The following is a 12,067-nucleotide window of genomic DNA, read 5'->3' on the forward strand; positions in this document are numbered from 1 at the left end:
AGGAAACTTTAGAACATTTATACAGTAAACATCTCAAGTGTTAGATAAAATATAATAAATATCTTTTTAATGCATCTCTAAGCTTACAAGAAAGTAAGAAAAATTCTCAAGTTTCACAACTGAAGAGAGAACTGAAAACCAAAATCAAAATAGGAAGTCCATAAGTTGGTATGGCAGCTGAGAGCGGAGAACGTCATTTTCTAGAGGTTTGGGATCTAAGGTCATGAGGAGAAGGAGACAAGACTGGGAGAGATAAAGGAGATATCCTCCCTGAAAAAGATGGACCAGAGAAAGGAGACCACAAGACACAAAGAAGCGTGTCTGCCTTAGCTTAGGCTTTTGGGGAGGGGGCGGAATAAGCCCTAAAAGTTCATAACCATAGGATACTACACACATGATCTAAGAATCTCCAAGCTAGGCAATTAACATAAAAATTGGTCCCAGGCAGGTGACAGATTACCTGGAATATCTGGCAGAAACAAACCCTAAATTAATCTAGAGGGAATTATCTTCAATATAAGTCCCATAGGATACCCACAAATAAAGTCTCACTGAAGATAAACTCATACAGATTGTTTTCTTGTATGTTGTATAATTTTGAATTATGAGTTCATCTCCAGGGGGATTCAATAAATACTATAAACAGTAGAATTAGACTACCAAGAAATTTCAGATAAAAGAACTATCAGATAAGTATTATAAAAATGAGTAATAGACTGGGTGATTATGACGTGTCAATGTAGGTTCATCAGTTGTAACAATTGTATCACTCCGGAGGGGAACAGTGATAACGGAGGAGGCTATGCGTGTGTGGAGGCAGAATATATATGAGAAATTTCTGTGCCTTTCTCTCAATTTTTCTGTGAATGTAAAACTGCTCTTAAAAAAAGGGCTTTTTAAAAAAGTATGTTTAAAATTATTAAAGACAATAAATAAGAATTTTAAACATAAGAAAATATAGACACCATGAAAAAAGAATCAAATAGAATTAAAGAAATTAAAAATATATTCATTGGCATTTGAAAATCAATGAATGATATTGGTTAAGATTACATTTGGCTAAGAACAAAAGACAAAAGAGATAGTGGATTGATAAGTTAAAACTTCTCATGTAAAATTAGTTTTGCTTCTCACCTAAAATTCCAGATCTTGGCCATCCAGCACTGTCAGTAAGGCTCCACAGACATCTGGGGCTGATTATTCCTCTACCTTTCTGTTTCAACTCCTAGTGGGTGACACTTGTTCTTTTGGTTCAATATGTAGTTCCAGTCCTCAGGACACATTCCAGGCAGGGAGAGGAAAAAAAGGATGAAGAAGGGAAAGGGGGCAAAGGGTGTGAGTCTATCCTTTAAATAGTATCTTGGAGATACTCCCACTGGCATCCTATCACCCGGAACTGGGTCACGTGGCCACACTTAGCTACTAGGGAGCCTGGGATATTTATTCTGGGCAGCCATGGACCCAGCTAAAAATTAAGAGTTTTACTAATGTGGAAGGAAGGTGATATGGTGTGGATGTTTGGCTCTTCCAAATCTCATGTTAAAATTTGATCCCCAGTGTTGAATGTGAGGCCTGAGGAGGAGGTATTTGAGTCATGAGGGTAGATCCCTCATGAATGGCTTGGTGCCCTCTGCTTGATACTGAGTGAGTTCTCGCTGTGTTAGATCACACGAGAGTTGGTTGTTTAAAAGAGACTGACACCACCTCCTCTCTCTGCTGCTTCTCCTACCATGTGACACACCTGCTCCCCGTTTACCTTCTGCTTTGATTGGAAGCTCCCCAAAGCCCTTACCAGAAGCAGACACTGACACGATGCTCTTGCATAGTCTGCAGAACAGTGAGCTGAACCAACCTCTTTTCTTGATAAATTACCCAGCCTCAGGCATTTCTTTATAGCAGCACAAACGGACTAATGCAGAAGGGATACTGGAGTAAATTAACAGTTAGGTTGGCAAACAATATATTAAAAAGAACTGAAAGGAAAAATCATGAACTGAAAGATAAATATGTTGAGGTGATTTAGAATGCAAAAATTTCTGGAATATGGAATTCAAAAGTCCTACATGCATCTAATGAGAGTTACAGAAAGAATGAGTGAGGGGTAATATTTAAAGAGATACTGCTCTAAATTTTCAGGAATGAATGAAACTCATGAATCCTCACAAATACAAACTTTAAGAAGAAATTGTAAAAAGTGCCAGAAGATGAAACAGATTACCAAAAAACAAACAACAACAACAAAAAAAAAAAAACAAGAAAATTAGGCTGGCACACCCTTCTGAACCATTAGTGTCAGAAAATAGTGGAATAATATCTCCAAAGTGATCCAAGACAATATTTTTTTAACCTAGAATTCTGTTTTTCTTTTCTTTTTTTTTTTTTCTTAAAAATAGAGATGGGATCTCGCTCTTGCTCAGGCTGGTCTCACAAACTCCTGACCTCAAGCGATCCTCCCACTTCGACCTCCCAGAGGGCTGGGATTATAGGCGTGAGCCACCACACCCGGCCGTTAACCTGGAATTCCATATCCAGCTAAAATATCATTTAAAAGTGAAAACTCAATTAAAATATTATATTTTAAGATGAAGATTGATCTAACAGGTAGTGGCTAAAAGAACTACCAAAGTATTCACTTTAGGAAGAAGGAAACTGAATCCAGAAGGATAGTATGATCTGAAGTAGGTATGATAAGGGGGAGGAGGGGAGATGAAAAAATAGATAAAAATAAATAAGCATTAGCAGCATAAAATAGTATAATAAAGGTAATGATGGCTAACTTGAGGATGTTGAAATGAAGCTATAGTGTGAGACGACAATAAAATGTAAGGCGAGAAGAGGCTAATCAGAGCTAAAGTACTCTAAGGTGTTACACTGTTCCAGAGGCTTGGAACGAGTACAGAGCTGTCCCTCATACGTGGTGCAGAGGTGTAACCTCACCACAGCTGCCTTGTTCCCACCGCATGTGGGCACGGATTAGGATTTCCAACTCAAGCCACATGACAGGTGCCTGATCCTTTATGTCCACATCCCCTACCCATTTTTTTGTGGAGGATTAAAAAGATGGTGGTGGTAGAGGGGAAGAGGGGAAAGGATGAAGGAATAACTACTGGAAAGGAAAAAGCAATACACCTTGGTAACTGGCTAGAGACAAAATCAACAGAAAGACAAGAGTCAAAGATTTCACTGCAGTTTTCAGTGTAGATGGTGACAGTATCCCCTCTGAAGTAGAGAAATCTGAAGGAAAACAAATTAGTTTGAGAAGTAGGTAGGTTTTGGGCAAGATGTGTCTGAGCTATCCAAATGAAACTATTCCATGAGATTCAGAGGTTTTTTAACCTGTAATTTGCAGGAAATATCATGACTAGAGATAGAAATTTTAGAGACATTCACAGAAAGGAATCTCCCTAATGCGTCTTTCTATCTGAAATCCTAACCAAGAGCCCATCACATATTAGACCCTCAATAGAAGTGTGAGTGGATGAATGAATGACATCTCTCTGAGGAAAGAGAAAATAAGACAGCTATGGGCTGAACCTTAGGTATAATTCACAGATGTAGAAGTGGAACGAGGAAAAAGACCAGCATAGAAGAAGGTGGGGAGAAGCCCAGTGAATTATAAAATGCTGAGGGCAGTGCAGTGTCCGGAATGGAAGGGAAGGAGCTGACCAACAAGGGCAAGAGCTGGGATCCTGGAGATTGAAGAAAGACCACTGGACGCAGAGCTTGAGAGAGGACATGGTAGTTGGAGTGAAATGTTCTGGCAGGATGGTTGGTGGGATAAGCACTATTCAATGGGATTAAGGAAGATTTAAGTAAAAGATAAAACTATGAAGGGCACTCTGAAATTTGAGGAAGGCACTAAGAAAAGAAAACAGATGAGCATAGTGTTACAGATGAAATTAATGCCCCATTTTTTAAGTGAAGGTAACTTTGATATAATTAAAAACACAAGAGAGCAACCTAATAAGCCCCCAAAATTCCATGGTCCAAGATGCCTCCAAGATAATGTTCCAGGAGCTTTAAGGAATTGTACAAGGGCTGCCATATCTGTGCCCTGACTGGCTATATAATCTCGCCTGCTCTGGCTTTCTTGGGCTCCAGCCATGCAAAAGAATTTGCTATAAAACACATGTTCACCAATCTGGCCTTTGCACTTGCTATTGTTTGCTTTAACTTCAGTATTTTTTCTATGTTCTTAGCCTGACCAATTCCTACACATCCCTCAGGACTACACTCAAACAAAGCCTTTTGTCAATCCCTCCACTGGCTGAGCCATTACCTCTCTGTGGTGTTGACTTCAGGTATTTATCACATTACACAGTATTATGACATTCTGCTCTCTCACACAAACTATTGGAGTGTCATAAAGTGCTTAGGATATAGCAAGTACTCAATAAATTTTTAATGAATGAACAGAAATCACGTGAGGTAGATGGAGGAAGTTAATTCTTGGCTTTCAGGTACATGTAATCACATTTCATGGGAAGGGTAGGAAAATGGCCTTTGAACACTGAAAATTAAGTTTCCAAACATGCAGAGTTGATATAGGCCTACATTATAGGCAATAGAACTAATACATTCTTAAGAGTGAGACATATAATTAAAAGAGATGGATTAGAAGCCCTCGCTCTTGCCCTTACGCAATGTTTATAAGAGAAAAGAAGATACTTGCTTTTCTAGGGTCAACTGTCACTCCTGAGGCAAGCTGACATAGTTCAGACTTAAGAGGGCCAAATCATTCTGATCTGCTGCAGCATCATCCAGAGAAGAGAGGATGTTTTGCTGACTCACTATGAATGCCAGTTTTCCTTTACAGCTTGTTCTACTCAGTTAAAATGAAACTACTATCCCTCCAGATGGAACTTCTTACTTTAACTGTTCAAGGGTTTCAAGATACCAAAGATGGATCATGCACTGGGAAGGAAGGTCCTCACTGGATGACATCCTACTGCCCTGGTTCTCTTTTGCCTGGATTCCTAGAACCTAAGAGTTGACAGTAGCCTTATAAATTGTCTAGGACAAATCCTTGAGTTATTGCACTCATCACTTGGACCTCAACTTCCTCCTTACTACTCGGTTTCCACTCAACTCAACTCCTGGCCTTCTGTCTTTCCCATTCATTCATTCATTCATTCAACGTGTGTTCATTGAGTGCTTTGTTGTCTCAGGCTCTGTTCTTTACACTGAGGCTACTGCAATGAACAAGACAGACCAGGTCTGTTTTCTCATAGCCTTCACTGCAGACATGAGACTGCATTCATTCCAAGGACTGGACTCCCTGCCTCTGTATGGCTTATTCATCTCAGTTGTGTTTATCTTGCTTTTTAGGGGTCCCAGCCCCACATCACCACCTCATGGTCATATCCTGCCAGCGCCTCAAACCCACATCTTGGACTGAACTTACTCTCTTCCTCCCCCACCAGTTCTTTCTTTTGAATTGTTTATTTTGTCTATGCTACCGCCATTTCCCAGTCACCAGGCACAAAGCCTCAGAGACACCCCAGTTGATTCCTCTTCCTCAACCCCAATACATCACCCAGTTCTATCTATTCTACTTCCTTCTGGACAAATGCTTTTCATATCTGTCATTTCCTTTTCTTACCCACTGCCATGTGCCAGGTTCAGATCTTTATTTCGAACCTGGGCCATTGTGCCTGTTCTCTGCATTCACCTCCTTTTCTAGAGCACCCTAGTCATTGCTGCCTGATTAATCTTAAGTTAGAGAGTACTGTGGATGTTACATAAAGCAACTTCTATCTTTCTAAAATACTTCTTCCAAAACCAATACTCTTCCTGTCACCACACCCCATAAATATGACATGTTTTAACCTACTTGGCGTGGCATTCACAACCTTCCGTGACCTGGCCTCCTCTGAGGATGTGTCCTCAGGGTCTTTCTATACCACCACCAGAACCCTGAGTTCCCATTCTCCTCACTTGGTCCAAGCTTTAACCACTCCCCACCTTCCCAGTGTTGAGAACATTGATTTTGGAGTAAGACACACCCAGTTCAAAACCTTGTTCTGTCAATTACAAGCCATGAAGCTCTGTGTTTCAGTTTTTTACCAATAGAATGTGGGGAGAGTTCTGAGACTCAAATGAAGTAATGCCAAGATCATAGTATATGATCATCTCAATAGCAAACCTGTGTGACAAGCAGCTGGGATTCCAAGCTACATTTCTAGTAATGAAGTCTTCTAGTGGGGCCAACATAACTGGAAGTATCCCTTAAACACCTGTACCCCCAGGCTACCAGTAGAGCAGGAACCCCCCAGCCACCTGCTTTCCTGCTCTGCACGATGGCTCCCACTTCTTCTGCCCGAGTAGCTATTCTTCATAGAGGCCTTCCCTGGCCCCATCTAAAATCCCCACATACCTCTAGTTAGTGTTTATACCCCTACCTTCTTTATTTTCATCACAACACTTTTCACTATGTGGAATAATCTGACTTTCTTGTTCACTTTCTTTTCGTTGGCCCCAGAAAGTGAGGTCCATGCCCACAGGGTCTTGGTTTCATTCCTGGTTCTGTCCCAGCACCATAAACAGTGTCTGATAGAGTTGAACAAATACATAAATAAATGAATCTCTGCTTCTCTGATGTGTTTCCATCCTTTAGACCCTGCCCAGATTCTTCTTTCCATGAAGTCTTGTGAATATTCCAGTCCATAGTAACTTGCCCTCATTCGAAGTCCTATAATAATTCCTCATCTAAATTCAGTTGACTCCCTATAGCAATGGCTAATGCCATGTTCTGCTGTAACATTTCTTGTATTTTGGATCTGATTTATCATTCGTATCTCGTATGATTATTTACCACATTTCCTGAATCAGACTAAAAACTCCTTGAAGTCAAGAAACGCTTTTGTACATTTCCCTAGAATTCTTTAGGACAATACTTTCCTGACCCCTAATATTTACCTGGCATGATGCTAGAAGCTAGAAATGCAATGATAAATGTAGCACTGTCTCTAAATAATTACCTGGGTGATACTATTCAATTATCTCAGTGCATATTAGGAAGAGGTGGCTCTCGCCACTCTTAGAAGTCATTAGCAGGCCTGATCCAAACAGAGACTGCCGTGTGTCTGCTGGATAACCTCAGGTGGGTAACTTAAATTCTAGGAGCCTCTCCTGACCTGTTAAACAGAGATAATAGTATTTACTTACAGCATTATGAAAGAGATAATATATATGGAAATACCTCATGAACTGCTAAGTGCTACATAAATATCGGTTGTTATTATTGCCGTTGTAATAAACATAATATAAGCTGAAATTGGAGCCATTGAGAATAAAAGATATTCAATGATAATGTCCATTTATTCCAAAGATAATAGGAAACCTGATTGTGTCTGTGACAGCATAGTGGGTGACAACCTTTGAGTAGGATTGCATGTTGCCAAATTCCCCACAAGCCCAGAGTGCTGGGGTGTGACCACTGCCACCTAAGAGGGAATATCTGGGCCACACATACAGCTTTACCTACTGGGGGAAATTGGAATAGCCTGCAGGGCCATGAGCAGAGGGCTCTAGACCATCCAAAGTGGTTTTCTAGGTTCCTAACATAAAACTATTCTTAAAATGCCCAAATGTCAGTCATCAAAGTCCACCTGTGGTGGCCTGCTGGGTTTCAGCGACATGTGTGGGCCTGGTGGTACCACTGTGCTTACGGCCAGCCATTTGATAGATACCAACATGACTCTTGTACCAGGCAGGGCACGTTCTCCCGTTCAGATTTGCGTATCTCTCAGTGAGTCACCACCTTTCCTGCCCAAAACTCAGGCCGCAGCTTCCTGCTCCAGGGCCAGCCCTCGCTCTCAGATTGGCTTTCCAGTCTGTCTGTTCTGAGTCAGGCAGTCCTTGCTTCCTGCCCTGCTGTCCACCAGGTCCCGGGGCTTGTTGTTTCAATACACATCACTAGTGTAGGGGGAGGCAGGTCCACAGGTGACATCATCTGTTTATAAACAGCTTCCACAAATCACCTCCCACTGGAAATCACAGAATCTCAGAGATGGAAGTAAGGGCCCCTCCTGGGCAGGGCAGGACTGCCCTCCAGAACTTCTCTGGCAAGGGGTCATTTGGCCTCAACTTTAAACATCCGGTGAATCAACAGAGCATTTCCGACCTCGCCTCTGAGCTGACACCTTCAGCAGCTGGCTGCTGGGTGGATGCCATGACAGAACTCACCAGTCATTGGGTCACTGAGGGAGCAGCAACCAAGAAGCCAAACTGCAATTTTCTAAGAGCCTGGGTGTGTCCACAGAGGCCCAAGTGTGCTGTCCCCTGGGTGGTGGTGACTTTTAAAGCAGTAGAGCATGACTCTGAGTGTGAGGGCATGACTTGGGACAGTCATGGCAGACAGGTCCTGGTTTGAATCACATCTCCCTCACTCACCATCTGGGGGCTTTGGACATTCACTAGCTGTGTGACTTCGGCCAAGTCACTGGAACTCTCTGAACCCCCACCTATTAATATAAATAATAAGAGTCTTTATTTTAAGATTATTGTGTGGATTAAATGAGTTAATATATGTAAAGTTAATACCTTGCATATATTAACTCACTTTGTTTTTTTTTGTTTTTTTTTTTTTTGAGACAGAGTCTCACTTTGTTGCCCGGGCTAGAGTGAGTGCCGTGGCATCAGCTTAGCTCACAGCAACCTCAGACTCCTGGGCTTAAGCGATCCTACTGCCTCAGCCTCCCGAGTAGCTGGGACTACAGGCATGCACCACCATGCCCGGCTAATTTTTTTTTTTTTTGTATATATATATTTTAGTTGGCCAGATAATTTCTTTCTATTTTTTTAGTAGAGACGGGGTCTCACTCTTGCTCAGGCTGGTCTCGAACTCCTGACCTTGAGCGATCCACCCGCCTCGGCCTCCCAGAGTGCTAGGATTACAGGCGTGAGCCACCGCGCCCGGCCTCACTTTGTTAATATATGTAACAAACAAGCCTCGCTTTGTGCCTGGAACAAAATTATTGCCAAATAAATGGTAGCTATTGTTACTATTATCACCATTATCTCTTCCTTTCTGAACCCAGCAGGCATCATGCAGAGGATGCTGTTTTGTCTTTCCTGAAATGGTTGGGTAAAGTCTATGCCCATAGAGCTGGGTTTCTGACCTATTCGGGATGACAGCCCCCCACACACCCTGCCACCGCCACAACCACCATCTCTAGAGAATGAGATTCCCATGTCTGAGTATAGCATGGCGCACCCCAGAGACTCCCAGAAACTCATGGCCGCTGGTCATGCCTCAGTGCACAGATGAGACGTGGAGAGGGCGGTTCCTAGTCTCCTAGAAGTCTCAGTTTGGGAAAAGTTTCCTCTCTCAGCAAACAAAGCAGCGAGTCAATGATCCTCCTTGCCAAAATAAAAGACTCAGCTGGCCTGATTCCAAAGCCCCCAAGGCTTGCCAGTTCAAACCTTTGCACACAGCCGCCTGCACCTGGTGGACAGGAGGGTGGGCTTCTCAGTGGCAAGTCTTAGAAAGCCTTAGGCGGGACCAAGGGGAACAGTGAGGAGCATAAGCCCCAGAATCAGATGTCCAGTCTTCAGCATGCACCCACTGAGTAACTTTGAGCAAGTTACCTAACCTCAGTTTCTCTTTATAAAATGGGTATAACAGTACCCACCTCGGTAAGTCATTATGAGAATTAGAAGCTGCTTCTCATGTAAAGCCCTTAGAATACTTAAAACAGTCAACATGTGATCACTGCTATCATAATTAACTACCAGAAAGCCATGTTCTTGTTCAGACACGAATTATAGTTTTCTGCCTTTAACAAACTTTCCAAGCCTTTTTATCCGGCCTGGGTGAGATGTAGTGGATGAAGTAATAGAACAAGGGTTAGTAAATACAACACAAGTGAAGGAACAAATAGGAAAGCAGTTGCCAGGAGGTAGACACTTTATTATGACATCTTCAAAGAACAGTCAAATCAGTGGGCATTTATTGAACACTTGCTGTGTGCAAGCCCCTGCAGACAGTAGGGTCCAGTGTCCCGCCCATGGTTCTCTGATCCCTAGGGAGAAAAGTCACACGGGGGTCAGGGAGTTTTGTGGGGCTTGAAAATAGGATGGGTTTCTGAACATCAAAGTACAATTAACCTTGGGGGGAGGGGGAAGCCCTGAGGCCCGCCTGGGAGCTGTCATCACCGCCGAGAGGAGAAGCGGGGTGGGGGGCTCTCCGCTGGGCGGGTCGCCCTAGCGCAGCTCTTGGGGACCATGGGCCGTCTCAGCAGCCACCCGAGCAGCAGCCGGAGCCCGCGTTGCAGGAGCGCTGGGACCTCTGGCTGCCGCCCCCGCAGCAGCAGCAGCCGCGACCCCGCTGCCGGCGGCGCCTCAGTGGAAAGCAGCAGCAGCCGGTGGAGCTGGAGCCGCAGCAGCCGGAGCTGCCGCAGCAGCCGTCGCAGCAGGAGGAGGAGGAGGATGGGGCGGGGGCGGGCGCGGGGGCGGGACACGGAGCGGGGCCCTGGGAAGACCCCTTGGAAAAGCCTTTGGCTACACCGGCGCTCTGCTGGGAGGACATCGCGGAGCTCCTCGCGGCGAACCTGGAAGAAAGGCAGCCTTTCAAACGGGAGCAGACTTTTTCCTCAAAACAAAAGAACTCGGAGCTTTTGAGATTGGGTTTAGTGTACACCACCCTGGCCCGGTGCAAGGGGGAAAAAGCACCCAGAAAGAGGGGAAGCAGAGAAACAAATCCAAAACAAGTGTTTCCAGTGAGTTAAACACACATAGAGCATGTTTAGGCAAACTAGTCTAGTCTAGGCAAAGAATCAATGGTTTTCCATTTTCTCTGACTGGAATAAGGACCACCCACGTTCTCCACAGTGGGGAATAAAGAGGATATGTAGCTGTTGATCTGTGTGATCCAACCCAAAATTTTCTCTTGTCTTTTCCTCTGCCTCATTTCACTTTGGCCACAGACCTTCAAGTGATATTCTGATGGTTACTAGCATTGTATAAACACCCCATCAGTCAGAAAATACCCAGATCACACCTGTGTCCCTACCTCCTGGGTCTAAAGAATGCGCAAATGCCAGAAGCACGTCCTGGTCATTTCTTTTGCGTTTATGCCTCTCATTCACCACAAACACAAGGAGAAGGAGAGTGGTGCAGATAATAGAAATAGTCCTATTCAAGAACCCGAGTTGTAGTCACAGCTCTTACAGACTTGCTATGTAACCTTTCAAAATCCCCTGTCTGGGGACCCCCTGTCTGGCCTCCATGCCCTCATTAGTACCATGAGAGGTTGGCTCACTTGAAGCTGCAGATGCTTTCCAGGGCTCTCCCTCCACATCTACATGCTGGCTATGTTCTGTCTTCTCTCCTCCCCTGTCTTCAACTCTTCCCACTGCCCTCCGCCAGATCCCCCCAGAGACTTACCAGACGCTGGCTACACTGGAAGACTCGCTTAGTTCTCCAACTGGAACAGGTCACCTTCCAGGCAGTGGACTGAGCAGCGTCCAGCCAGAGAAGCTTTTATAAGATTGCAGTCAAGTTCTGGCTCTTGGGAGGGGCCCATTTCCCAATAGAGATGCTCAGCTGACACTCACATCCCAGAGACATTCATCACTCAGGTAGCACTGTAGGTGGTGCACGTGGACATCCAAGTCACTTCACAGAGGTGCCAGGATTGCTCTGGCATGTTTACTTTCCAAACATGACACTGTTCATAGCTTGGAGGGCTGTGTATGTGCTGAGGGTAGGCATGGGGCCCCTTCTGCCCTTGTCTACAATGCACACACATACACACACACACAGACACACACGGTTCCACTTGCCCACACACCCATTCCTGTGTAGTCATCTCCTTGGTAGTTGGTGGTCCACTTGTTATCTTGGTTTGCCTCTCTCTGCCTCTTGGTCCTTGTCTCCCCAGGACAGGCCACAGGCTATGTGATAAGCCTGCTAGGTTTCATCCAGATGCTTCCAGATGGAGTTGAGTGAAGATGATGGTGAGGACGCATATGGGAATCCCAGTAGTGATTTCTCTCTGTCACTGGAGACAGAAAAACCAGGCAAAGTTAAGGAACCATTAAGACCTAAAAAGTTGTGAACGTAG

General features: G+C 44.2%; 1 protein-coding gene across 1 annotated transcript; it reads right to left on the reverse strand.

Annotated features, from left to right (window-relative positions):
- Window positions 1-10,237: 10,237 nt before the first annotated feature.
- On the reverse strand, window positions 10,238-10,531 carry CRCT1 (cysteine rich C-terminal 1). Its single transcript, XM_069479128.1, has one exon. The coding sequence runs from the start codon at window positions 10,529-10,531 to the stop codon at window positions 10,238-10,240; it is 294 nt and encodes a 97-aa protein (XP_069335229.1).
- Window positions 10,532-12,067: the final 1,536 nt, after the last annotated feature.

The sequence above is a fragment of the Eulemur rufifrons genome, chromosome 8 (assembly GCF_041146395.1).
Source record: "Eulemur rufifrons isolate Redbay chromosome 8, OSU_ERuf_1, whole genome shotgun sequence".
Lineage (NCBI taxonomy): Eukaryota > Metazoa > Chordata > Mammalia > Primates > Lemuridae > Eulemur > Eulemur rufifrons.

Excerpts from the sequence above, each read along its gene's own strand:
- CRCT1 (XM_069479128.1), bottom strand. The coding sequence starts at position 10,531 with ATGTCCTCCCAGCAGAGCGCCGGTGTAGCCAAAGGCTTTTCCAAGGGG.